Below are 26,086 nucleotides of genomic sequence, written 5' to 3'. Positions count from 1 at the left end.
AGGAGGACCCATCAAAAAATACCCAGGAGGTATCCTCGAAGGAACTTCAGGAGAAATCCTCGTAGGAATGTCATGAGAAACTCTTGAAATAATTCTAGGAGGAATCTCCGCAGGAATTCCAAGAAGAAAACCCGAAAGAATTCAAGCACGAATCCAAATGGATCATCCAGAGGAATCACCGAAGGAATTTCAAGAGGAATCCCCAAAAGAATTCAAAAAGAAACTCCCGGCTCTTGGAAGAGCCTCTGGAGAAATTAAACGAGGAATTCCCGGAGGAATTTCATGAGAGATCCCCACAGGAATTCCAGGAGGAATGTCCGAAGAAATTCGATAAGGAATCATCCAAAGGAATTCCAAGAGGAAGCTCAGAAGGAAATTCAGGAGGAATCTCCGAAAAAATTTCTGGAGAATCCTCGAAGGAAATCCAAAAGGAATCCCCGATATAATTCCAGGATTATTCCCTGAAGCAATTCCAGTACAAATCCCCGAAGGAACTATAGGAGAAATCCCCGAAGGAATTTCAAAAGGAATCCCTGAAAGAACTCAAGGAGGAATCACAGAATTCCAGAAGGAATCCCCGAAAGAATTTCAGGAGGAATTCCCGAAGGAAGTGTGAGAGAAATTCGTAAATGAAGTCCAGGAGGAATTCCATGAAGAATTCTATGGAATATCGGTATATTCCCCCTTGTGCACAGACTTTCAGGAGGAATATCCTAAGGAAGTCCTGGAGAAAACCCCGAAAGCGCATCTAGGACGATAAATTCCCGAAGGAATTCTGGGAAGAACCTTCGAACAAATTCCATGAGGAATTCCCAAAGGAATTCCAGAAGGAATCAGAGAAAGAAGTCCAGGAGGAATCCACGAAGAAATTAGAGAAATTCCTGCAGGAATTCCTGCAGGAATCTCCGAAGGATTTCCAGGCGGAATTCCCGAAGGAATTTCATTGGAATCTCCCGAAGGGAACCCAACTAACAACCACTCATTTTATAAGCACCTTTACGACGAATTGATTAAGCATGATGTTGAATAACATTTGGGTAATTTTCAGGCACAACCTTTGATCGGGGTTTGTTCACACAAATTTGGAGAAACTATAAAGCATAGTGTTGTGTACCAACTGAACTGTTTGTTAAATCGTTTTACAACTATATAGTAAAGCTGTTATTCAGCTTCAGCAAAAATGATTAAAAATAAAAAATGCAAAATTTTTCATTATCCACGAGAGTTTATGAATGGAATTTATTACTGTGAACAAATATTGTGAAATAATAACTACACATAAATTTACCTAAATCCAGATTCGAACTCGAGACCAGTCGATTGCCAGCCGCATGCCTTCCTATCTGCGCCATCCTAGGAATGATGAATTGCAGCGCTCAATTCAAAACATAAGCTTCCCGTGGTTCAATAATGATCAGACTCCGACTCCTATTCAGCAGTGGTGAATTAGCACAACATGTTGGTTAACAACTGAACAAAATATTTATTCATCTGTTGTTCAGTAAAAACACGTGTTTTTCATCATGTACTCTGAGTCGAAGTATGATGAAACGAAAGCGCTTATTTGACTTGTGAAAAACACATTACACAGACACATGTCCTAATTTTTACATGAACTAAACAAGAAGCAGAAAAAAGTCTTGTTAAACTATTTTGTAAATGAATTACTGCGAGTCGAATAAAAATCTTATTAAACGCTTAAAAAGTGTTTAAAATTATCATTGTTAATACCAATACGAAAAGTTGAACATTGGCTACTTTTTCAATTGAAATAGCATTTGTAAAGTAATGTGTACAGCATAAGTTTTGTTCAGCTATAATTGCTATTATAAAGCAACAATTCAGCATGCATGCTTGTTTGCGGCTGGCAATTGTTAGTTGGGAATCTTCCCAGGTAGGGAGAAAAATTCCTGGAGGAAGGAAATCCTAGAGGAATACTTGTAGGAACTTCATGAAAGATCCCTCAAGAATATTCTGGATATATCTCCTATACCTATACCTGATTAAAATCCTAAGGAAATTCCTGAATGAGCTTCTAGAGAAATCTCTTATGTAACTCTTATATGGGATTTTTGCCTTTCTCGTACACTAAGTGTACTGGAAAGGCTATATGTTCACTCCAAAAATGACTTTTTGATAGAAGGCCCAGAGGGTTGAGTCACATATACCAATCGACTCAGCTCGACGAATTGAGGTGATGTCTGTGTGTGTGTATGTGTGTGTGTGTGTGTGTGTGTGTGTGTGTGTGTGTGTGTGTGTGTGTGTGTGTGTGTGTGTGTGTGTGTGTGTGTGTGTGTGTGTGTGTGTGTGTGTGTGTGTATGTGTGTGTACAAAAAACTCACATCACTTTTTGGCAGTAAACCTCAACCGAATTTAATGACCGACGGTTCATTCGACGCGGCATATAGTCCCATTGTTTCCTATTGAAAATGGTTCAGATCGGTCCAGCCGTTCCGGAGTTACGGCCATTTAGGTGTTCCAGACCGGTACCCCTGGGAGGGGCCAAACATGAAAATGCAACATACCCATGCATGCGACATATCAAACCACGGCATTTTCGATCATCTGATGAACGGTAAGCAGGAAAATAGTCTCAGAACATATCAGAACCGGTAGTGTTCCGGAACCGGTTCCAGATGTCCCGCCGGAAGTGGCCAAATATAAAAGAGATCCAAACCCATGCATGCGACACATCAAACAGCGGCATTTTCGATAACCTGATAAACGGTTAGCAGGAAAACAGTATCAGACCATATCTGAACCGGTAGTGTTCCGGAACCGGTTCTGGGTGTCCCGCCGGAAGTTGCCAAATATAAAATTGAACATATTTCATTCATGCGACACATCAAACAGCGGCATTTTTGGTAACCTGATGAACGGTTAGCAGGAGAATAGTATCAGCCCATATATGAACCGGTAGTGTTCCGGAACCGGTTCTGGGTGTCCCGCCGGCAGTGGCCATATATAAAATTGAACATAACTCATTCATGCGGCACATCAAACAGCGGCATTTTCGATAACCTGATGAACGGTTAGATGGAAAACAGTATCAGACCATATCTGAACCGGTAGTGTTTCGGAACCGGTTCTGGGTGTCCCGCCGGAAGTTGCCAAATATAAAATTGAACATATTTCATTCATGCGACACATCAAACAGCGGCATTTTTGGTAACCTGATGAACGGTTAGCAGGAGAATAGTATCAGCCCATATATGAACCGGTAGTGTTCCGGAACCGGTTCTGGGTGTCCCGCAGGAAGTGGCGAAATATAAAATTGAACATAACTCATTCATGCGACACATCAAAAAACGGCATTTTCGGAAACCTGATGAACGGTAAGCAGGAAAATAGTCTCAGACCATATCAGAACCGGTAGTGCTCCGAAACCGGTTCCGGATGTCCCGCCCATGCATGCGACACACAAACCTCGGCATTTTCGATAATCTGATGAACGGTAAGCAGAAAAATTGTCTCAGACCATATCAGAACCGGTAGTGTTCCGGAAGTCCCGCCGGAAGTTGCCAAATATAAAAGAGATCCAAACCCATGCATGCGACACATCAAGCAGCGGCATTTTTGATAACCTGATGAACGGTTAGCAGAAAAACAGTATCAGACCATATCTGAACCGGCAGTGTTCCGGAACCGGTTCCGGGGGGTCCCGATGGGTGAATGCAAACTTTTTAAGGAGTGATAGAGGATCATAAATGGTGAAAAAAATGTGTACGCATATGGTTAAATCTCAACCGTTACGTAGTAATTGAACTTTACATGTTTTTGACTTTGCTTGCCTCTAACTGGCTATTAACCTTCCGTAACTCGCGCGGTTGACTACCTGCATGAGCACAATGCTCATGCTGAGTGCAAAATGCGAGATTTTTTCAACGTGTTGTACAAAAGACAACAGCGCGATCGCTCGAGGGTTAATTGAAAATGGTCAAACTTATCGCAGCTTTTTAACCCTCATTCGAAAGTTTATTAAATTTTCTATCAAAGAAGATCTTTCAATCTATTGGTTTAGTTTAATAAGCTCGAAAGAATTGTTTTGCCTTTCTCGTACACTGAAGTATACTGAAAGGCTATATGTTCACTCCAAAAACCAATTTTCAATAGAAGGCTCGGAGGGTCAAGTCACATATGCCAATCAACTCAGTTCGACGAATTGAGATGATGTCTTTATGTGTCTATGAGAGTGGGTCAACGTTGTATGGAGAAAATTTAATTTTGATAGCATCAACCCGGAACAAAGTTTTTTCAATCTGCATTAGCGTCCCAAACAATTGTGCAAAATTTGGAAGCGATTGGTTGCGTCCTTGTATTCCGCATTGCGATTGAAATTTGTATGGAATGTAGTATGGGAAAACGTACTTTTCTGCACTTTATTCAAAATTTGAATTCTTTTGTCTAACACCATGTAACAATTGACGTTAAAGTATAGCCTAGAATAAGCCGAAAAACTTTGCCGAAGACCGCAAAGTGATCTCCTCCCAGCCAGCAATTTGGTTGCTATATCGAAATTGCAACTGAAATAGTCACACATATATAGCACCAAAGAAATCGTATTCAATGCACGAAACAGGCATATACATACTAAAGTGGAGGCCATATCGAAACATATATACGATTACTGCGATTCCATCCAACATAATTTACGATTTCTCGAAAAATTTCTACGATTTCGCCGATTTTATCCGTCTAAATATACGATTATGCATGATCTTATTACGATTGAGAGAACCAATATACGACTCAAGATTTTCAAATTAAAAAAAAAACATTTGGTGTTCGGTGGGATTCGAACTTAGGTCCTTTGATTGAGAACTGCGCGTTATCTCTATTGGCTATATTGCCAAGTTGAAAATAGAGAGTTAAAAGTGAATGGCATGAAACGAATAAAAATTACCATGATACGGTGCGAGACTTGTGATGGGAGCGTTGTTGTTGTGCATTGAGTGGCACCAAAAGTGGTCCCGTGCAAGAGGCCCGGAATTCACATCATTGTTGGAATCTATACATCACTTATTGTAAGTCATCTGCTAGTATGAAAACCTATATATTTGGTTGAAATTATTGCTACCATGGTTGGAATGTGTCAACATCAACAAAAATACAAATTTGTGATGAATACCATTTTTTCTTATTCTCCATCTTACAATCATGTAAACAAAACCATTTACGATTTCCGAGATTAAGATTCGATTATTGAAAGTGCAGTAAGAATCATATGCGACTGTAAAAATGAATATACGATTTCTACGATTTCATTCGCTTCGTATACGACGCAAGTGTGACGCAAACGATCAGTATACAATAGACCTGTTCACTTTGAAACTTTTTTTCTCCGATTCTCCGTGACACATCAAATTATCAATCCACATGTAAAACCAAGTCTTCAGTCCAAAATTGAGCCAAATTGATGAAGATTTAAAGGTGTATCAAATCGATTTTGTGTTTTTTTAGCCGTTTTCACAGAAATTTACTCAGAAATTCACAAAATTGCTCCAAAAAGATGCCGAAGATACCGTTAAAATATAGTTAGAACAATACTCTACAACTTTTCCGAAGACACTACGATGTTTAAATTGCGTATTTCGAAGTTATTCAACAATTTTAGTTAAAAAATCACGAAAAAACACGATATTTTAACGATTTTACATATAAAAGTCATGTAATTTTACATTGTTTTAAGTGACTAAATTAATTAGCGATTACTCCTTTGTGTGACGAACATTTCGTCCATACATCGTTTTTGTGTAGGAATTCGTTTTCATTGACTAATTATCAAAAGTATGTCACGTTGATACTAAAAATCGCACAGAGTTACCAGCACGAATTAAAACAAAGTTACCCATGATTAAGACGTCATGCCATCGTATTCTAATGTCTTTTGATTTAAGTATCAGAAATGGTGCAGATGGTAAGGCTCGAGCTTGCGGATCAGAAGGTCCCAGGTTCAAGCTCAAATACATGATAAACTTTTTTTTCTTTCTTTGTAGCAGTTAGGATGATGAGTCTGCCATGACTTACACGCAATCTCCCAATGAATAATGATCGGGACCTGCCAATTAAGCCCATTCCAGGACTAGCTAGATATTTAGTTTATACTTGTTGATAATAAATCGTGTCGACGATATCAGCTGGGCGAAATATTGAGCATCTGTTTGATAATGATCAATTTAGCTAAAACAATTCAATACGATGATGGAACTGCTTCTGGAGGCAACATTTTACAGACAACTGTGGGTGGAGCTAACTTGTTATCTATATACCCACAAATCAGCACAACTACAAGATGAAGGAAAACTTCATTCTTACTATGCACTCTACGGTTCCGAAACAATGCTATGATGCCAAATTGCAATGAGATGCAGTGCGTAGTTTCATCAATTTAAAGCAGGATCGAGACGCAAAAAAATGCTATTCCAGGACTCGAACCTTGAATCTTCGAATCCACAATCTCATGCTTAACCAACTGCACCAAAATTAAACTGATGCAGATGAGACAAAGAAGTGTAATGACTTTTAAATCATGGGTAACTTTGTTTTATTTTATGCTGGCAACTCTGTACAATTTTTAGTATCAACGTGACAAACTTTTGATAATTAGTCAATGAAAACGAATTTCTACACTAAAATGATGTATGGACGAAATGTTCGTAACACATAGGAGCAATAGCTCATAAAATTAGTCACCTAAAACAATGTAAAATTACATGACTTTTACATGAAAAATCGTAAAAATATTGTATTTTCTGATGATTTTGTAACGAAAATTGTTGAATAACGTTGAAATACGCAATTTAAACACCGTAGTGTCTTCGGCAAAGTTGTAGAGTATTGTTCAAACTATATTTTAACGGTATTTTCGGTACCTTTTTGCTGCATTTTTCTGGATATTGAAGTACATTTTCGTGAAAATGCTCGAAAAAACACAAAATCGATTTGATACACCTCTAAACCTTTATCAATTTGGCTCAATTTTGGACTGAAGCCTTGTTTTTGCATGTGGATTGATAATTTGATGTGACACGGGTAGGTCAAAAAAAGTGAACAGGTCTAGTATACAACATTGTTATAGTTGTATACGATTTCACCGATTTTCATCATACCTTTAGGTAGCAAGCTCGATTTAGCAGATTCATATACGATGTGAAGCGACGATTTTCACGATTCAAAGAAATCATATATACGATGCTAGCGAACTTGCAGCTTGACACTAAGAATGTATGTTTTTTTCACGATTCTATCCGATTCTGTGCGATCCTACCGATAGTATCTCGCACCTTTTATGATCGGAGACGACTATATGAAACAAAATCGCAATTGAAATTTAATTTGGCATGAAATGCGATTTTACGCAATCATTGTCAACAAATATACATATTATTATACAATTCTGATTCAATATATGAAAATATACGATTTTTTCCACACAATGATTTACGATATGTGGTTGGCTGGGCCTCTCTCTTTCGCTAATAACTTGATCAAAACAAATTATTATTCTTTTTGTTTCTAGAGCAAGATGTAGTCGTCGTCTTCGCATTTCAACCAAAAAATCTTTGGAAAACTTAATACACTTCCCGTAATAACACAAAGAGAGGATCGATGAAGAGAAATCGAAAATGCCAGTTAGGCCCTAATGAAGAATCAGTGTCGAAATTTCAATCGAAATGCGGAATACGGGGACGCAACCAATCGCTCCCAAATTTTCACAGCCTGTGGGCATCCCGGGAAGGAGTTCCCAAAACCCCTGCTCTCACCTGGCTCCGTCTCTGCGGGGACGTGAGCACATTCGGTGACGCCAAACCGGCCAATAGCCAGCCCAATACAGTCCACTGCGGTAAGTATCCAAGCGTCTCAAAATTCAAGATGGCGACTGTTTAATGGAATTTAAGGACTTAAAACCATGCAATATGGGTATATTTGATGTGGGGAAGAAATCTGGACTCCAAAAATGACAAACAGAGTATCCAAGATGGTGGTCTAAAAACTCAAAATGACTTCTGTTTAATGGAGTTTTAGGCTCTAAAACCATGCAATAGGCGCTGTCCATAAACTACGTAGACTTATTTTTGGCCATCTCGGAACCCCCCCTCCCCCCTCGTAGATTTTTATCCATACAAAATTTTCGAAATTTGTATGGAGCGTAGACTTTGGCCAGACCCCCCCGTCCCCCCCTAAGAGTCTACGTAGTTTATGGACAGACCCATATGGGTATATCTGGTATTGTGACGATGTCTGGAGTCCAAAAACGACGATTAAAATATCCAAGATGGCTACCAAAATATCCAAGATGGCGTCTCAAAATTCAAGATGGCGGCATAAACTTAAATATGGCAGCTGTTTAATGAAGGTTTAGGCTCTAAAACCGTTCAATATGGGCCTATTTGGTATGGGGAAGTCAACCGGAGTTCAAAAATAGCTACCAGAATATCCAAGTTGCCGGACTTCAATCCTAAACGGCGGCTCAAAAATTAAAAACCAGATAAACGATATGATCTCTGATGTCATGAAATGAATTTCTGTTAAACGTATGAAAGTGCAATATTCATCAACATGTCACTTGAGTTGTATTGAAATGTGTTTTCAAAGGCACGAGAAAGGCGCCATCACCGCTAGGTGGATTAATTAGGGTTTTTTCTTATATCTTGAGGAACTTCTGTAGGAATTCCTGAAGAAATTCAGGAAGAATCTCTGAACATTTGTAAGAATCGCTGAAACTCCTGGACTAATTTCTGTAAGAACTCCTGTAGGAACTTCTAAAGAAACTTCAGAAGGAAGTTCCCTGCAGGAACTCCTAGACTAATTTCTAAAGATCTCTTGCAGCAATTCCTGAAGAAACGTTGGCGGATCTCCATGAGGCATTTACGAACCCTCCTCAAAGAATCTCTGAAGGGACTTCTGGAAAGATACCTGAGCGAACTCCTGTTGAAATAGATTGGGGAACTTCTGAAGGAATTTCTAATGAACACCTAAAGTCATCCCTGAACCCTCCTGGAGCTATTAGGGAGATCCCTGAACAAACTCCTGGAGAGATACTCGATGGAACTTCTGGAGAAATCCTTAAAAGAACTCCTAAATGAATCTCTGATTAATTCTTGAAGGGATTCTTGAAGAAATTCCAGGAGGGATGCTAGAAAGAATGCCTGAAAGAACCCTCGATCAAACTCCCAGAGTGATCTCTTAAGGATCTCCTTGAGCGATCTCTACAGGAGAAATCCTTTGTTGGAATTCTAGAGGAATTTCTGAAGGATCTCCTAGAGGAATCTCTGGGGAAACTGCTGGATTAAAAGACACGGACACGTTCAATGCTTCCAGTGAGCTTTTCGGTCTTTGAAGGAAGCACGACACTACACTCTTAAAAAGTTAGGAATTTACACGTGACGTAAACCAACAACGTACGTAAACATTTCATAACTGAATAGCAAGTTTGACTCAATTTTACATCCATCATGTAAGTTCGAGTTGGTTGCACAAGACGTCAACAAACCTGTCTGGCCAGGTACGTTGAAACAGTTTCACTTTTATCGTCTCTCTCACAACTCAGTAATATGGTTGAGAGGTAGATGGCCCGCCTCTCACTCAGAGGACCGGAGTTCGAATCTAGTTCAATATTTTTGTTTCATATGTTTCATTTCTTGCTCCGGCTCTAGCGATTGCTAGCTCGACTTTATTTGTGATAGAAGATGTAAATTTGTGTGAAACGGGCCGCTCCTTTTATGTGCATCCAAGAGAACTTAAATTTACACGATTTTTCTAAGAGTGTAGACAACGGACTAGCATGCAACGCCCAGTGGCACAGCCGAAAACTTTTCCTGACAGCTGCGGCGGGAATCGAACTCGCACTCCTCAGCACGATGCGACTAAGAGCTTGGTGACCCTAGCCGCACGACCACGGAGCCGCACCAAAACTAGTTCCTAAAGAAACTCCTGTAGGAATCCCTGAAGGAACTCTCAGACTAATCTCTGAAGATTCTCCTATGGGAATGCCTGAAGGATCTTCTGAGTGAATCTCTGATGTATCTCTAGAAGGCATCCCTGAATCCTACTGGAAGAATCTCTGAAGAAACTTCTGTAAATTATGAATTAAATCTATTGAAAACGAGAAATAAAGTTCTGAGACTTTCGTATTTGAATGGACTGGACACCTTGAAATTCCACTGAAATTCTTTTCTTCAGTGTAGTTCTTAACAAGTGTCTCATGTAGAATTTAACCAAAACAATGAAAATAAAACAAAAATAGACAAACCAAAGTTCCAATGACTGGACTTCAAATTGTTCGATCGTTTTTGTTTTTCAATTTTAATATAATATGGGCATAACTTTAATGAGTGTTTTAATTGATTTTCTCTTAATAGCATTATTTCCAAAATACGATCCATTTTTGGATTATCTCATGATAATTTGCTAGAGAATGGTTTTGACTAGCGTCTATAACTGCAAAAGTATCCGAATATGAATCATCAATTTTCTCTTTCTTCTTCTTCTTCGTTATGGCTCTACGTATATTGATTGTTGAAAATAAGTCATTTGATAAAGGGTAACCACGAATAGCATTTCCAATCAAAGATAGAGACGTTTGCTTTTTTCGGAAAAAAGTTTAATTTTGAAAGCGAAAAAAACATTTGTTAATCATAAAAATTGATACATTGCTCGTTATTAGATTTAAACATTGAGTGTAGAATTAGCAGACGTTAAAATACACGTAAATAAAATTGAAAAAAAAAGCTTTAAACATACAATTAGACGTGGGCATCAAATCAACTATATCTAACGAACTTCCATTACACTGATCCAATTTCCCCCGATTACAGCTGCTGTCACGTAACAGCTCGTTAGTTTTGCATCCGTTCTCAATTCGCCCTCCAGCATTCATTTCGTTACTGCCAAAAATCATGTAACTGATAATTTTCCAATTCCTTCTCGATTTCTCCACTTTCTCGCCCACAGCCTCGACGTCCGGGGGAAATCACTGGACGACGCGCAGCACTGGTCGGCACCGCAAGTCTTCGGATCCCGAGCACGTTACATCATCGAAAGCGATCCAGCATATTTGGAATTGAACGTAAGTTGTCGAGCGAGCGCCAAATCGATACGCTGTTCCATTACCTCCCACCATTACCGTACCGTTAGGGTTCAACTACAGTCTGTAATTAGTCTAATTGCTCGTTTTCATTGATTCTCTTTTCCACCGTCTTGTTCTTCTTATCTTTCCATCGATGTTTGCTGGAACCAGGAAATTAAACGTCATGATCAAGGCATTTACCGGTGTCGGGTCGATTTCCAAAACAGCCAAACCCAGAGCTTTCGCTTCAATCTCACCGTCATTAGTGAGTATTTACCTCCACCAAATACACCAAAGAGCCAAACACAACCGAACATTCAGCCAAGCCAACCCTGCCAATGTCAGTCAAAGGCGTAGAAACGCGTTTATGTAAAGAGAGGGTAACGTATCGCAATAACAAAAATTATAACTGATTTACAAGTTACAATGATTGACAAAATTTGCATCTTTAAGCGCATCTGCATATTTTTACGGATGTGGTTCAATTATTCTGGAAAAAAAATCAGAGGATGAGATGGATGAAAACTAACAGAACAAAACTAAGACGGCCAAAATCGGACCTTCCGTTCGCAAGTTATGCGCGGTCCCACGTACGCCACTGCATTTATATATATATAGATATAGATTGGATCACCTCCTGTCTCTCATACAGAACGCTGGTTTGGCGAGTCAGATTTGGTTAAGAATTGAAAAAATAGTAGTTGGTACCCTAATGAACAACTGTGTAGAAGACCATATCATGATAAAACTTAATTTAGTTACGGTTTCAGCCAACGAAAGCAGAATGAGGACATCTTCCCCCGTTTACTCTCGGTTGTTACATGCAGCACGTGTTTGCCGTTCGAAACTTGCGCACTACACTCTTAGAAAAAATCGTGTAAATTTAAGTTCTCTTGGATGCACATAAAAGGAGCGGCCCGTTTCACACAAATTTACATCTTCTATCACAAATAAAGTCGAGCTAGCAATCGCTAGAGCCGGAGCAAGAAATGAAACATATGAAACAAAAATATTGAACTAGATTCGAACTCCGGTCCTCTGAGTGAGAGGCGGGCCATCTACCTCTCAACCATATTACTGAGTTGTGAGAGAGACGATAAAAGTGAAACTGTTTCAACGTACCTGGCCAGACAGGTTTGTTGACGTCTTGTGCAACCAACTCGAACTTACATGATGGATGTAAAATTGAGTCAAACTTGCTATTCAGTTATGAAATGTTTACGTACGTTGTTGGTTTACGTCACGTGTAAATTCCTAACTTTTTAAGAGTGTACATCATAGGTGGCTTCTTCTTCTTCTTCTTGGCGTAACGTCCTCACTGGGACAAAGCCTGCTTCTCAGCTTAGTGTTCTATGAGCACTTCCACAGTTATTAACTGAGAGCTTCCTCTGCCAATGACCATTTTGCATGCGTATATCGTGTGGCCAGGCACGAAGATACTCTATGCCCAAGGAAGTCAAGGAAATTTCCTTTACGAAAAGATCCTGGACCGACCGGGAATCGAACCCGTCACCCTCAGCATGGTCATGCTGAATACCCGTGCGTTTACCGCCTCGGCTATATGGGCCATAGGTGGCTATGTTGTCCTTCATTTCCATTGCTCACGCACGTGGACGGCTATCGAGACAATGAAGAATTTCATAGCTGTCTATGATGTTGCGCGAAAGCTATGACCAACAAACACGTGCTGCATATAACAACCGAGAGTAAACGGGGGAAGATATCCTCATTCTGCTTTCGTTGGTTGAAACCGTAACTAAATTAAGTTTTATCACCATTTGGTTTTCTACACAGTTGATGGGTATCAACTACCATTCTTTCAATTCTGAATCATATCGAACTGTCTAAACCGGCATGCCAAATGAAAGACTGGAGGTCATACAATTTCCCATATATTTGGACTGAACATCCCATACAAACCTTCAACTCATTTGCGCCAACTCAGTTTTCAACCGATTGAGCTGAATCTTTCACAGATTGTTCTTCTCAGCCAAAGGCACGATTCTAGAGGGTTCCCCGTGGAATTTTTCAATAATTTTGAATTTGGGCCAGTCTACTCAGCATTGATTGTTAGAACTACTATTGACTGAAGAACATATGATTGTAGTACAGTACTACATCATTGATTCAAGAAATAGCAGAATATGGTAACCCAAGCAACACACATGTTATATAAAAGTTACGACAGCGCAAATTTTGGTTGTATAGAAGTTTATTTTACGTTATTTCAACACAATATTAGAATTACGTAAAATAAACTTCTATACAACCAAAACTTGCGCTGTCGTAACTCTATTATAACATGTGTGTTGCTTGGGAAGGGAGGTATTTTGGACCCCTTTAGGAAGTAGGTGACCAATTTACGAAAAAAGGAAAAAAAAACACTTTGAAACATGTATAATCTCGGTAGGCATTACGTAGATTAGCATGTTTTCAGTCGAAACTATTTAAACAGAACAGAAATACTGCGACAAATATATTTTTATGGCTCAAAAATCAATTGTTCATGGGAAATTTTGATTTATTTATGCACTTTTTAACTTGTCTATGACACTTTTGTATTTTAGTATTGCTCCCACCCCAACTTCTTAATTGGTGATTTCTGATTTTGTTATGGAAAATTATTACTTTTTTATTAGTCGTTTATATTATATCCATTGTTATACATATTATCACGTCATCAAGTTTGAGAACAGTTTATTTTAAGTTCTAAAAAAGCTGTAACTTCATTCACATGAACAAAATGTTCATTTATGAAAAATAATACCTCTTCGTAGCTGACTAGAAACATGTCACCTACCTTGATTTTAGTGTTTTCCGGGATTTTCATTAGAAGTGAAAACATGTTCTCTGTTTGTGGAGCGGACCTGGTGTGATGGTTAGAACACTTGACTATCACGCCGAGGACCTGGCATCGAATCCCATTCTCGACATACTCACAAAAATATGGTGAGTTCTTTCTTCGGAAGGGAAGTAAAGCATGGGTCCCAAGATGAACGAGGCTAAAAATCTCGTTAAAACAGGTATAAAAAAGCTATATTTATTGATACTAATGAGTATATTTAACATATTTAACCTAGTTGAATACTTTTCATGTTCTTGAAAAAAAAAATTCAAGATTTTGTAGAGATTTATTCGTTAAATTCATTTGGAAACTACTTCAACAACTTCTTTAAAATTAAATTTGACATTTTTTTCCGTAAATTCTTCGGAAGTTATTGTGGGAGGTTTTTTTGGAAAGGCACCGTCCATAAACGACGAAGGGGAAGGGAGGAGTTCTTGACAATGCTACGAACTATGTATTAGATATGGGAAAATATGCTACTAGGGGAGAGGGGGAAATTCATAAAATTCATCAGACAATTTCTTCATGATATATGTTATGTTTTATGTTTTATGATTATGTTATGTTTTTGAAAATTTCTGCGACAGTTTCTTTGGAACTTGCTTTGAGAATGTTACTGGCAAATATCTTTTAGGTTTTTTTTTTCGAGAATTTCTTTAAAACAAATCAGCAATTCTGTCAGAACTCCTTTGGCAATTTCATCGAAGAATATGCTTCGGAAATATTTTCGCTAATTAATTTCTTTTATGAGTATACAGTAATTCCTTGAGGAGTTTCTCTGGCTCTGTTAAAAAAATGAAAAATTCCTTTTAACCCTTTAACGATTCCTTCTGACTTCAAATGGCTCGTTCTCCGAAACTAGGGCACCAAATAACATTCGGTTTGAAGTATCATCAAGGGGAAAAGTGTATCTTAACAATGATTTGGCGGGGATCCCCCTATGACCCTTCCCCCTTTTCTGCGGGGCGGATCTAAGTATGACATGATCCATAATATTGCCATATCATCATAGTTTCGACTGAAAAACAGCATGTTATTGTCGTTGTTAGTGACAGATTATTCTATACATGTAATTTCGGACCTGACTAGGTCAAGCGGTCATCCGGTGGCCACGGAGCAGGTTCTGGGGACCTTGGAATCTCCAGTAGAAATAGGATTTTTATCCATACTAAAAGAATCCCATCATGCGACACCTCAAATTTTGCAGAATGCCGCGATTAATCCAGTAAAACAAAGAAAAATGATTTTGTTCGATTCTGGTCACCCGGAACAGGTTCTGGGGATCTTGGGATCTACGGTAGAAATGGCCATGTTGCGATTCCAAATAAATCCCATCATGCGACACTTCAAATTTCGCAGAATGACGCGCGTTATCCAGTAAAACAAAGAAAAATATTTTGATCGGTTCTGGTTACCCGGTGACCTCGGAACAAGTTCTGGGGACCTTGGAATCTCCGGTAGAAATGGGCATTTTTCGATTCTAAAAGAATCCCATCATGCGACACCTCAAATTTCGCAGAATGCCGCGCGTAATCCACTAAAACAAAGAAAAATGATTTTGATCGATTCTGGTCACCCGGTGACCTCGGAACAAGTTCTGGGAACCTAGGAATCTCCGGTAGAAATTGCCATTTTTCGATTCTAAAAGAATCGAGAAGTTCCTCCAGACATGTCTCCAGCAATTCATCAAAGAATCAGAATTTCCTCCAGAAATTCCTCCAAATGCTGCTTCAGCAATTCCTCCAGAAATACCTCCAGGAACTCCTCCAGGAATTCCTTCAAGGATTCCACCGGAAAATCCGCTAGGAATTTCTGCCTGAATGCCTCCAAAATATCTCTAGGGATTTCTCCAGGAATTCTTCCATAAATTCCTCCAAAAATCCTAGAGGAATTTCTCCCGGAACTCTTCCAGGAGTTCCTCGAGGAAATCCAATAGGGATTCCTTCATGTATTCCTCTAGGAATATCTCCAGGAATTTCTTCAGTGATTCCTCCGTTGATTCATCCATGATTTTTTTCCAAAAAATCCTCAAAAAAAATCCAACAGAAATTCTTCCAGGAATTCCTTCAGAAATTCCTCAGGGAGTTCCTCAAGGAAACCTCAAATGTTGCTCCAGAAACTCCTCGAAGAATGCCTCCAGAAATTTCTCTAGTAATTCCTCTAGAAATTGTTCAAGGAATTCCTCCAAAAAATCCTTCAGAAATTCCTCTAGAAATACTTCCAGGAATTCCTCCAGATAGTTCTCCAGAAAATCCTATAGAAATTTCTGCCAAAATTCCTCCAAGAGTTCGTCTACGGATTACTCCAGAAAATCAAAAAAAAAATTCTCCCGGAAGTCTAACAGGAAATTCTCTTGAAATTTCTCAAGAAATTCCTCTAGGCATTCCTCCAGGAACTTCTCCAGGATTTTTTTCAGGAATTTCTCCAGGAATTCCACCATGGATTCATCCATGAACAATTCCTCCAGAAATTCATCCAGATGGGATTCTTTAAGAATCGAAAAATGGCCATTTCTATCGGAGATTGTAAGGTCCCCAGAACCTGTGCCGAGGTCACCGGGTGACCAGAGTCGATCAAAACCATTTTTCTTTGTTTTACTTGATAACGCGTGGCATTCTGAGAAATTTGAAGTGTCGCGTGATGGGATTTATTTGGAATCGCAAAATGGCCATTCCAAGATCCCCAGAACCTGTTCCGGGTGACCAGAATCGAAAAAAATCATTTTTCTAGGTTTTACTAGATTACGCGCGGCATTCTGCGAAATTTGAGGTGTCGCATGATGGGATTCTTTTAGAATCGAAAAAAGGCCATTTCTACCGGAGATTCCAAGGTCCCCAGAACCTGCTCCGTGGCCACCGGAAGACCGCTTGACCTAATCAGGTCCGAAGTTACATGTATGGAATAATATGTCACTAACAACGACAATAACATGCTGTTTTCCAGTCGAAAGTATGATGATATGGTAATATTATGGATCATGCCACACTTAGATCCGCCCCGCAGAAAAGGGGGAAGGGTCATAGGGGGATCCCCGCCAAATCATTGATACACTCTTGATGATACTTCAACCAGAATGCAATTTGGTGCCCTAGTTTCGGAGAACGAGCCATTTGAAGTCAGAAAGAATCGTCCCGGGTGGATAAGGGTTAAATACATTGATTTTTTTTTTTCGGAATACCTTTCGAAATTCCTTAACGAAATTTTCCTTTACGAAAAGATCCTGGACCGACCGGGAATCGAACCCGTCACCCTCAGCATGGTCATGCTGAATACCGGTGCGTTTACCGTCTCGGCTATATGGGCCCTATAATCTTGCTTCGAGAATTAATTGATTTGCCCATGCTATGATCGTAATTTGGAAATCGTAATTTCTTTCAGAATTCCTTCCGAAATAAATTCTTTCAGAAATTACAATTGGGAATTTCTGGATTTCTATGAGAAACTTCACAATAAAAACCATAACACATAAAACCCGTGAAATTTTGAAATAGATGGGCGAGAGAATTTTTAGTAAATTCTTCATAGTATCTGCCTGTGAAACTCCCAAAAAAATTGAAAGGAATAACTGAAGGATTTTCCAAAAATAATCGCCATAGGAAATTCTGAAAAAAAGGTCGGAGGAATGCCCGAAAAAAGTAGTTTATTAGAAATATTGAAGCAATTTTGATTTTTTGGAAAAAAAAAACATCCCAAAGAACTTTCCCAAAAAATTTTCAAAGAAATACCGAAAGTTATTGCCGATGCTTCGGAGGAATAAATATGAATACAACTCTGATTACCAATAAACTATAAAACAAGGATTATTTCAGCATAATATCTACATTCCTCCTGCGTACCGCTCTTTCATAAGTAGCAGTTCAACTGCAAAACTGTTCCAAATTAGCAACTGAACTGCACTCTTAAAAAATTAGGAATTTACACGTGACGTAAACCATCAACGTACGTAATCATTTCATGACTTAATGGCAAATTTAACTCAATTTTACATCCACCATGTAAGTTCGAGTTGATTGCACAAGATGTCAACAAACCTATCTGACCAGATAGGTAGAAACAGTTTTACATTTATCGTTTGTCTCACAAATCGGTGATACAGCCGGGAGGTATGGTACGTGCCTCTCAATCAGCGGACCAGAGTTCGAATCCAGTACATTATTTTACATACATATGTTTTATCTCTCGCTTCGGCTCTAGCGATTGCTAGCTCGACTTTATTTGTGATAAAAGACGTAAATTTGTGTCAAACGGGCCGCTCCTTTTATGTGCATCCAAGTGAACTTAAATTTACATGGTTTTTTTTTTAAGAGTGTGCTACTGAAAATGTGACAGCTGTTGCATAGTATTTCAAATGCACGATCTTTTGGGGTCAAGCATAAAAACCATTTCTAGAACATTTAAAATTGCATAAACTTCCTCTTTTCAAAGCGCGATTGAAGAAAAAGCAATAAGAGAGAAATATAAATGGCAACATGAAAAGAAATGTGGGAGATAAGCATTTAATCCGTTGTAGACTGGGCTTAAACCTGTCTTTAAGCAGCACTTAAGGCAAATAAACGGCTTACTTTCTTTTAACCCGTATCGGCCTGAGTCAGCGCATATGAACTAAAAATGTCGCCGTTCAGCGAATATACAACGCATTTGAATATTTTTTTGACAGTGCACTCGTACATATGTCTGGTTTGTAAAAGTGGACAGAGAACGTCGGAATGGTCCCTACGGCCGGAGTTATTCCGGTGGGTCACTGGGTCAGATTCGTATAAAAAGGGCTGTTTTTCGGTACACAGAGTGTTTTCCATTATGATTCGCTATTGCACTCACTCTATTTTCACTAAAACTTATACCTCTGCAACCAAACATTGTTTCCACACAGTTTTTGACCGTTTAGGAACTACCGGATGTGGCCACCGGACATAATCTCCGGAGGAACCTGCCACATACTGTATACTGGGGTACACTGCATATATCATCAGAACATATTCAAATACTTTGAATGGAATTTCTGACAATATAACTCTATTACGTAAATTTAGATTCAGTATTTTAAGGTACCTGCCCAGACAACCAGTAATCGTATAAGATGTTGCATAAGATGATAAAGTGGAGGCCATATGCGGACATGCCTCCACTTAGGCACATGTAAAGTTTAAAGTTAACGTCGTTTTTTTTTTTGAGAAAAAACAAAATTGGAAAATTTTTAACAACATCCTTAGAAATTACTAAGATTTTTTCTAGTTTCCATCTGTTTCTAATTGGACCAATCCAAAGAACATCTTGTTTTATATCACATTTCGAAATATACCATAAATTATGTACTTCTGCTATTAAGTATGTCAAAATAGCTTCTACGAATGCTGACAGACTCATAGTGTTGAAGAGTACATCAATACCCCCTTAAACTACAACCCTGTACTCAAGAGGTGACCGGCAGCTACAACCAATGAAGCCAACACCATCCATAGTCAGTCCATTTCTAACAAGCCGAAGTACGTCGCATCGCCGTGATGGACTACCTGCGATCGTCAATCCAAATCTCCCTCTCACACTCCCGAGATAATGATCATCAAGCGTCATCATCATCATCGATTGGAATCAACACCCTAGAGTGATAAGGATGACCGATACCGAGGCCAGGAATGATAAGAGCGGTGAGAATATCACTCGCTCCCAGAAGCCGACGAAATAACATCGCAACCCTAGGAACGATCTGTGCACTGCAAGGTCTAGGCAACAGACAGTCAGTCCATCAAACCCGCGCTACCAAATCGGACGAGCATGTAACGCTCGACGGAATTTTAATTTGTATTGTGTCGTTTAGTCTTAAGTACAAATATAGATATTAGTTACAGTTTAAGTGAATAAAACGTCTTTAGCATGTTTCGCGTGTATAACTAATAAAGTGTCGTGTTTTATCAAACCGCCGGGAGTTGCTATTTGGAGATTCTCCGAAACGCCGTCGATTGCATGCAGACATAACGGGCCAATTCGAAAATGTGCGACCACAATTGAAGCACCCATAGTTCCAAGGAAGATCGTTATCCCATCGATGTCGGAGTGGGAACCCAAGGCCTGAGCTACCCATCTCCAAGGTAAAGCCCTACTCCTTCACATAGGATTCGACCTCCATTAGATTTTCCTATAAGAGGTACGTCCAATAATCTGAATCAGCGTGTCTCAAACTATGTAATGTGACCTACTACTGGTAGGCTGCCTAAATTTTTGAAACTTTATCCTAACCTATTGTAAATTCAAATGATATTTGAACGATTTCACCCTTTGACTGCAGCTCGAACTTGAGAGGTAAATCGGCAGATCGCTAGTTACATATTCAAAATTGTTTTTTTTTTCAGGCTGAAAATCTCCCTGATAAAGCTAATAATAATAATAGAACCGGAGTTATCAAAAATTTGAAAACTTGGAATGAAGCTTAATTTTGTATGTCAAGTCAGAAAATATAGCTTTCTAAATATCGCTGGAAACAACAATTCAGAGCATTTTCACAGTTTTTGATTTTTTTAAATTAACATTTGCGCTAAAAACATGGACCTTTTTTACCCATTTTTCATGGAGCTTTATTACACTAGATTGTCACATTTAAAAATTTTCCCCGATTTCAAAACTTGTTCACTACTTTCACTCCAATTTTCGTAACAAAATATGCATTCATTATGAAGTTATTCTAATAAAAGGTAAACGGTGTTCAAAAATTCCATGTCATTTTCAATGATTTTCTACTAAGCGCATACAATGCATTGGAAAGTATTTCTGTGCTACATTGAGATAAAATCGTTCAAAAATTTAAACGAATATATCGATGCACCTATGGTTGATGAATATGCATGGGAAACATAGATGATTGTGATCATTTCATATAATGATGGCGCTATGAAGTAGAGCAGCACTATTAAGAAAGTACGGTTATATCATATTTTTCTTTCGGTTACCAAATTTCCTTCAAAAATTTGGTAAACTTTTGTATCAGTTGCACCAAATGTTCACGGAAGATATCCTAGTTATTTGCGAGTGAACTTTATTAGACATTGCGAACCTGGTGTGATGATTGGAACATGTGATTATCACGTCCAGGACCTGGAATCGAATCCCACTTTCATAAGTGAGTATGAGTTCTTTCTTCGGAAGAAAAGGAGCGGCCCATACAGTACGTGAACAACTTGGAGAAGGGTAGGGATTCGAGAAAAGTCCATGCTTGTTCACATAGAGGGAGATGAAGGTCACATGTTCTAACCTTCACACCAGGTTCTCTCCATACCCATATGGCATTATTGATGCAATTCTCTTTGATGATTCTGTCAGAATTTTCGAGCAATTAGTGAATCGATTTCTCGAAATAAAATTTCAATTTTCTTACTTAAAAATTTCAAAACACAGCAGAGATTTTCAAGTTTCTTTTTAAATTAGATTAAATCGGCACCTACATTTCAAAAGGGCGTAACTGCATTTCAAAACAGTACCCTCTTTTGAAGCTGTGGATCGTATTTCATATTTCCCATGAAATCCATCCCCACTATCAGAAAGAGGGGGATTTTAGCTTTCTTTTAGTGCTTATAGATTGTCCAAAAGATTGAACATACCATCCACAGCTTTGAGAGAAGGCACTATTTCAAAAAGCAGTTACGCCCTTTTGAAATGTTCATGCCGAAATTTTAAAATATAGAAAAGTCCTTAATAATAAGCCGATATACTAGAACATCAACTCTAGTTATGCCTACGACCAACCACCGTTTGCAGAAAATGTAGTCGTAACCAAGCTTCGAAAGGATGGAGAAGCAAGTATCGCATTTCAACTTCCACGAGCTCTCTTTTGGTACATCGCATTCGAAAGGCAGTGGTTTTCCATTGGTCCTATTTGCCATTCAACACTCACGGATGGGAGCAAAACAGACCCAAATTGAGCCAATTCTCGATTTCCCGAGCCAAAATAATAAATAAGCTCTTTTTTTGGCGCAATGCAAGTCCTGTACATGAACAGTCTCACGGAAGCTGTCGATAACAATCGTTCGAATGTAAGAATGGAGGAGGTAAATTTATCTCTCCATGTTTACCGCAAGCCCGTGATTTTGTTGGGTTTTGACGACGGTACCTAGCTACCGCGGTGAACGACCCGCAAAAAAACAAAATCGAAAAACGCACCTATCTTTGAACAACACGATGGAACTAAACGAGATCTGGAGCTTACGCTTGTTGGCTAGGCCAGGAATCCTATTTCAAAAAGGATTTTGGTGGCATGTTTTTTTCCTAGGCCTTCAAGCGAGCTGAAAAAAATCATAAATTATAGCATTGACACCATTCGTTATCTAATGGTGATCGAGAGCGAAAAATCGAAAACAAACAGGTTCAGGGGTGAATTTCACAGCTCTTGACATTCTGTTTTGCCCCCATTTCGTAAATATGGATCCTTGCTACTATTTCTCAAATTTCTCAAGATAGTTAATCGAGCTACTCAGATATCTTTGTTATTTTTGGGTTTCTAAAAGGCAATTTTAACTATTTTGGACTTTTTCCCAGATGTTTTTCGAAGTGCTAGTTCCACCTTTCAAACAAATTACACAGAAATTCATTTCAAATTTCGATTAAAAATAAAAATAATTATTATTTAGCTTATTTATGAAAAACTTCGAAAGTTTGTTGGAAAATACAAAAGAAAATTTGAGAAAATTTTGGCAAAATACTTAAAAAAAAACATAAAAAAAAAACTTTTGTTCAAACACATATACACAAAGAAAATCGTTTACATGAGTAAACCCTGAACCTAACCTGCCAAATACAGCTCTCCCCCTACATCACACTTCCAGTGATGATGCTATCGCTATTGTTTACCACTCTTGAATGGCTTGGTTGGATGGTTGGCTAGCTGTTAGTGTTAGGTTGGTTGGCAGTAACTAAACAAGATCGTTTATCTTCTCTTCCATGCCACGCTTCCATTCATCGCTCGCATCGCCCCTGTGAATTCACCTGCCTGATGCGGACGCACGCCATCCCACCCACCAAAATACTCAACCGCAAATCATTCTTCTCCCGGTGCACCCCCGCGCGCGCGTATGCTGTCATCCGAACGAAGTTCCACCCGAGCCACCGGTAATTCTGGATCGATGGGGACGCGTCATAAATAGTACAACAATTGGACCAAAGGAGGAAGGAGATGATTTACTGCTCACGTGCCGAGTGGTTGGAGGTAATTTATCTAAATTTAAGTCGAATCTTTTATGGAGGCGACGGCGAAGACGAAGGCGCCATTTGCAACTCTTTTCCTTGTCATTTCCCGTCGGCCCATCCCATTCCATTCCCCAATGTCCTTGGAAGTGTGCCGGTATCATTTCAAAAGACAATAAAGGATTCTCAGTTCACACTAGAGTGGATCAAAATAGCAGATAAAAGTCCCGAAGAAGATGTCAGAAAATACTATATAGAAGACAAAAGCAAGAAAACAAAAAATAAAAGAGACATTACAAAACGAAACAGAAAACAGACAACCATAGACTAGAAACAAAATACAGAATACTAACGATGAAAACCATACGACTGGAGATAGAAAATATAATCCGAGTAAGGAGAGACGGAAGACAAAAAAAAACAGAAGACAACAACATAAAAGACAGAAGAAAGAAGATAAAAATTAAAAGTAAACGGAAAACGAAATATACACAAAAAATACAGAAGACACTACACACAAGAAAAAAAAAACGACAAAAAAGACTAAAAAACTGAAACACAGAAGAGAGAAAACACAAACGAAAATACAAAAAACGGAAAACCGAAAATAAATGGCAGAAAACCGAAGACGACAAACAAATGACAAACAACAAAAAACAAAAAAAAACTAATACGACAAAAAAAAGACAGAACACAAGACACTGAAAACAGGAGGTAGTAAATAAGAGACAAAAAAAATTAAGAATGGAAGATGACGAAAGCAGAAGACAGAAGACAGAGCTTCTTGGAAAGTTTTCCAAGTTTCTTGAGGAGGTTTTCCAAGCTTATTGGAAGGCTTTTCCGAGCTTCTAGTGAAAATTTTCCAAGCTTCTTGGGAAGCTTTTCCAAGCTTTTTGGGAAGCTTTTGAAGCATTTCCAAGCTTGTTGGGAAGCTTTTCCAAGCATCTTGGGAAGCTTTTCCAAACATCTTGGAAAGTTTTTCAAAGCTGCTGAGAAAGCTTTCCCAATCTTCTCGAGAAGCTTTTCCAAGCTTCTGGAAAAGCTTTTCCAAGCTTCTGGAAAAGCTTTTCCAAGCTTCCGGGGAAGCTTTTCCCAGCTTCTGAGGAAGCTTTTCAAAGCTTCTGATGAAGCTTTTCCAAGATTATGATGAAGCTTTTTTAAACTTCTGAGGATGCTTTCTTAAACTTATTTTCCAAGCTCCTTGGGGAACTTTTCCAAGTTTCTTGGGAAGCTTCCCCAAGCTTCTTGGGATGCTTTTTCAAGGTTCTTGGGAATCTATTCCAAGCTTCTTGGAAATCTATTCTTGGGAAACTTGTCCAAGCTTCTGAGGAAGTTTTTCCAAGTTTTTGATAAGCTCAAAAAGTTCTGAGAAAGGTTTTTGAAACTTCAGAGAATGCTTTTCTAAGCTTCTGAGAAAGCTTTTCCAAGCTTCTCATGCATCTTTTCCATGCTTCCGAGGAAACTTTTCCCAGCTTCTGAGGAAGCTTTTCCAAACTTCTGAGATAGCTTTTCTAAGCTTCTTGGGAAACTTTTCCAAGCTTCTTGGGAAGCTATTCCAAGCTTCTTGGGAAGCTTTTCCAAGCTTCTTGGGAAATTTTTCCAAAGTTCTTGGGAAGCTTTTGCAAGCATCTTGGGAAGCTTTTGCAAGCTTCTTGGGAAGCTTTTCCAAGCTTCTTGGGAAGCTTTCCCAAGCTTCTTGGGAAGCTTTCCCAAGCTTCTTGGGAAGCTTTCCCAAGCTTCTTGGGAAGCTTTCCCAAGCTTCTTGGGAAGCTTTCCCAAGCTTCTTGGGAAGCTTTCCCAAGCTTCTTGGGAAGCTTTCCCAAGCTTCTTGGGAAGCTTTTCCAAGCTTCTTAGGAAGCTTTTCCAAGCTTCTTGAGAAGCTTTTCCAAGCTTCTTGAGAAGCTTTTCCAAGCTTCTTGGAAAGCTTTTCCAAGCTTGTTGGGAGCCTCTTGGGAAGTTTTTCCAAGCTTCTTGGGAAACTTTTCCAAGCTTCTTGGGAAACTTTTCCAAGCTTCTTGGGAAGCTTTACCAAGCTTCTGAGGAATCTTTTCCAAGCTTGTTGGGAAGCTTTTCCAAGCCTCTTGGGAAGCTTTTCCAAGCTTCTCGGGAAGCTTTTCCAAGCTTCTTGGGAAGCTTTTCCCAGCTTCTTGAGAAGCTTCTCCAAGCTTCTAGGGAAGCTTTTCCAAGCCTCTTGGGAAGCTTTTCCAAGCCTCTTGGGAAGCTTTTCCAAGCTTCTTGGGATGCTTTTCCAAGCTTCTTGGGAAGCTTCACGAAACTTATTTGGAAGCTCTTCCAAGCTGCTTGGGAAGCTTCTCCAAGCTTCGTGGGAAGCTTTTCTAAGTTTCTTGGGAAGCATTTCCAAGCTTCTTAGGAAGATTATTGGGAATCTTTTCATACTTTTTAGAAACTATTCGTAGTTTCTTAAGAAGCTTTTCCAGGCTTCTAAGAAAGCGTTTCCAAACTTCTGAAGAAGTTTTTCCATGTTTCTAAGAAAGTTATTCCATGCTTCTGAGAAAGCTATTCCAAGCTTCTGAAGAAGCTGCTCCTAGATTATTGTTTCTGGATTTTCCAAGCTTCTGAGGAAGTTTTTCCAAGATTCTGAGCAAGTTTATCTAGCTTCTGTGAAAGATTTCCAATTCTGCTGAAGAGCTTTACCAAGCTACATGGGAAACATTTTCAAAGCTTCAACAAGCTGCTGGAGTTGTTTAAGCAAGCTTTGAAGAAGATTTCTAAATATAATGAAGGAACATTCTTGAGCTGAGAGTCGTCCAGTGAAGGTTTCCTACGCTTTTAGGAATATTTTACTAAGCTTTTAGAGAAGCCTTTCTGAACTCCTGAAAAAGCTTTGCTAAACTCCTGGGGATGACTTTTCAAGTTACAGAAAAAGCTTTTCCAAGGTTCTCAATAAATGTTTCAAAGCATCCGAAAATCTTTTTCAAACTTTCGATATTTCCAATTGTTTTATAATCACTTTTCTTCCTGGATCCACCCTAGTCCCCACCACT

General features: G+C 39.0%; 1 protein-coding gene across 3 annotated transcripts in view; it reads left to right on the top strand.

Moving 5' to 3' along the window:
- LOC109429277 (nephrin-like) overlaps nt 1-26,086 on the top strand; it is a 506,653-nt gene that overhangs the window by 370,387 nt on the left and 110,180 nt on the right. For all 3 annotated transcript variants that reach the window (XM_062850614.1, XM_062850613.1, XM_062850612.1), the window contains 3 exons: nt 10,954-11,068; nt 11,240-11,333; nt 22,990-23,103. In XM_062850614.1, coding sequence (XP_062706598.1) covers nt 10,954-11,068; nt 11,240-11,333; nt 22,990-23,103 — 323 coding nt within the window. The remainder of the gene's footprint in view (nt 1-10,953; nt 11,069-11,239; nt 11,334-22,989; nt 23,104-26,086) is intronic.

The sequence above is a fragment of the Aedes albopictus genome, chromosome 2 (genome assembly GCF_035046485.1).
Source record: "Aedes albopictus strain Foshan chromosome 2, AalbF5, whole genome shotgun sequence".
Lineage (NCBI taxonomy): Eukaryota > Metazoa > Arthropoda > Insecta > Diptera > Culicidae > Aedes > Aedes albopictus.
Note: the sequence above shows the minus strand (reverse complement) of the source record. Positions and strands in the feature narration are given on the sequence as shown.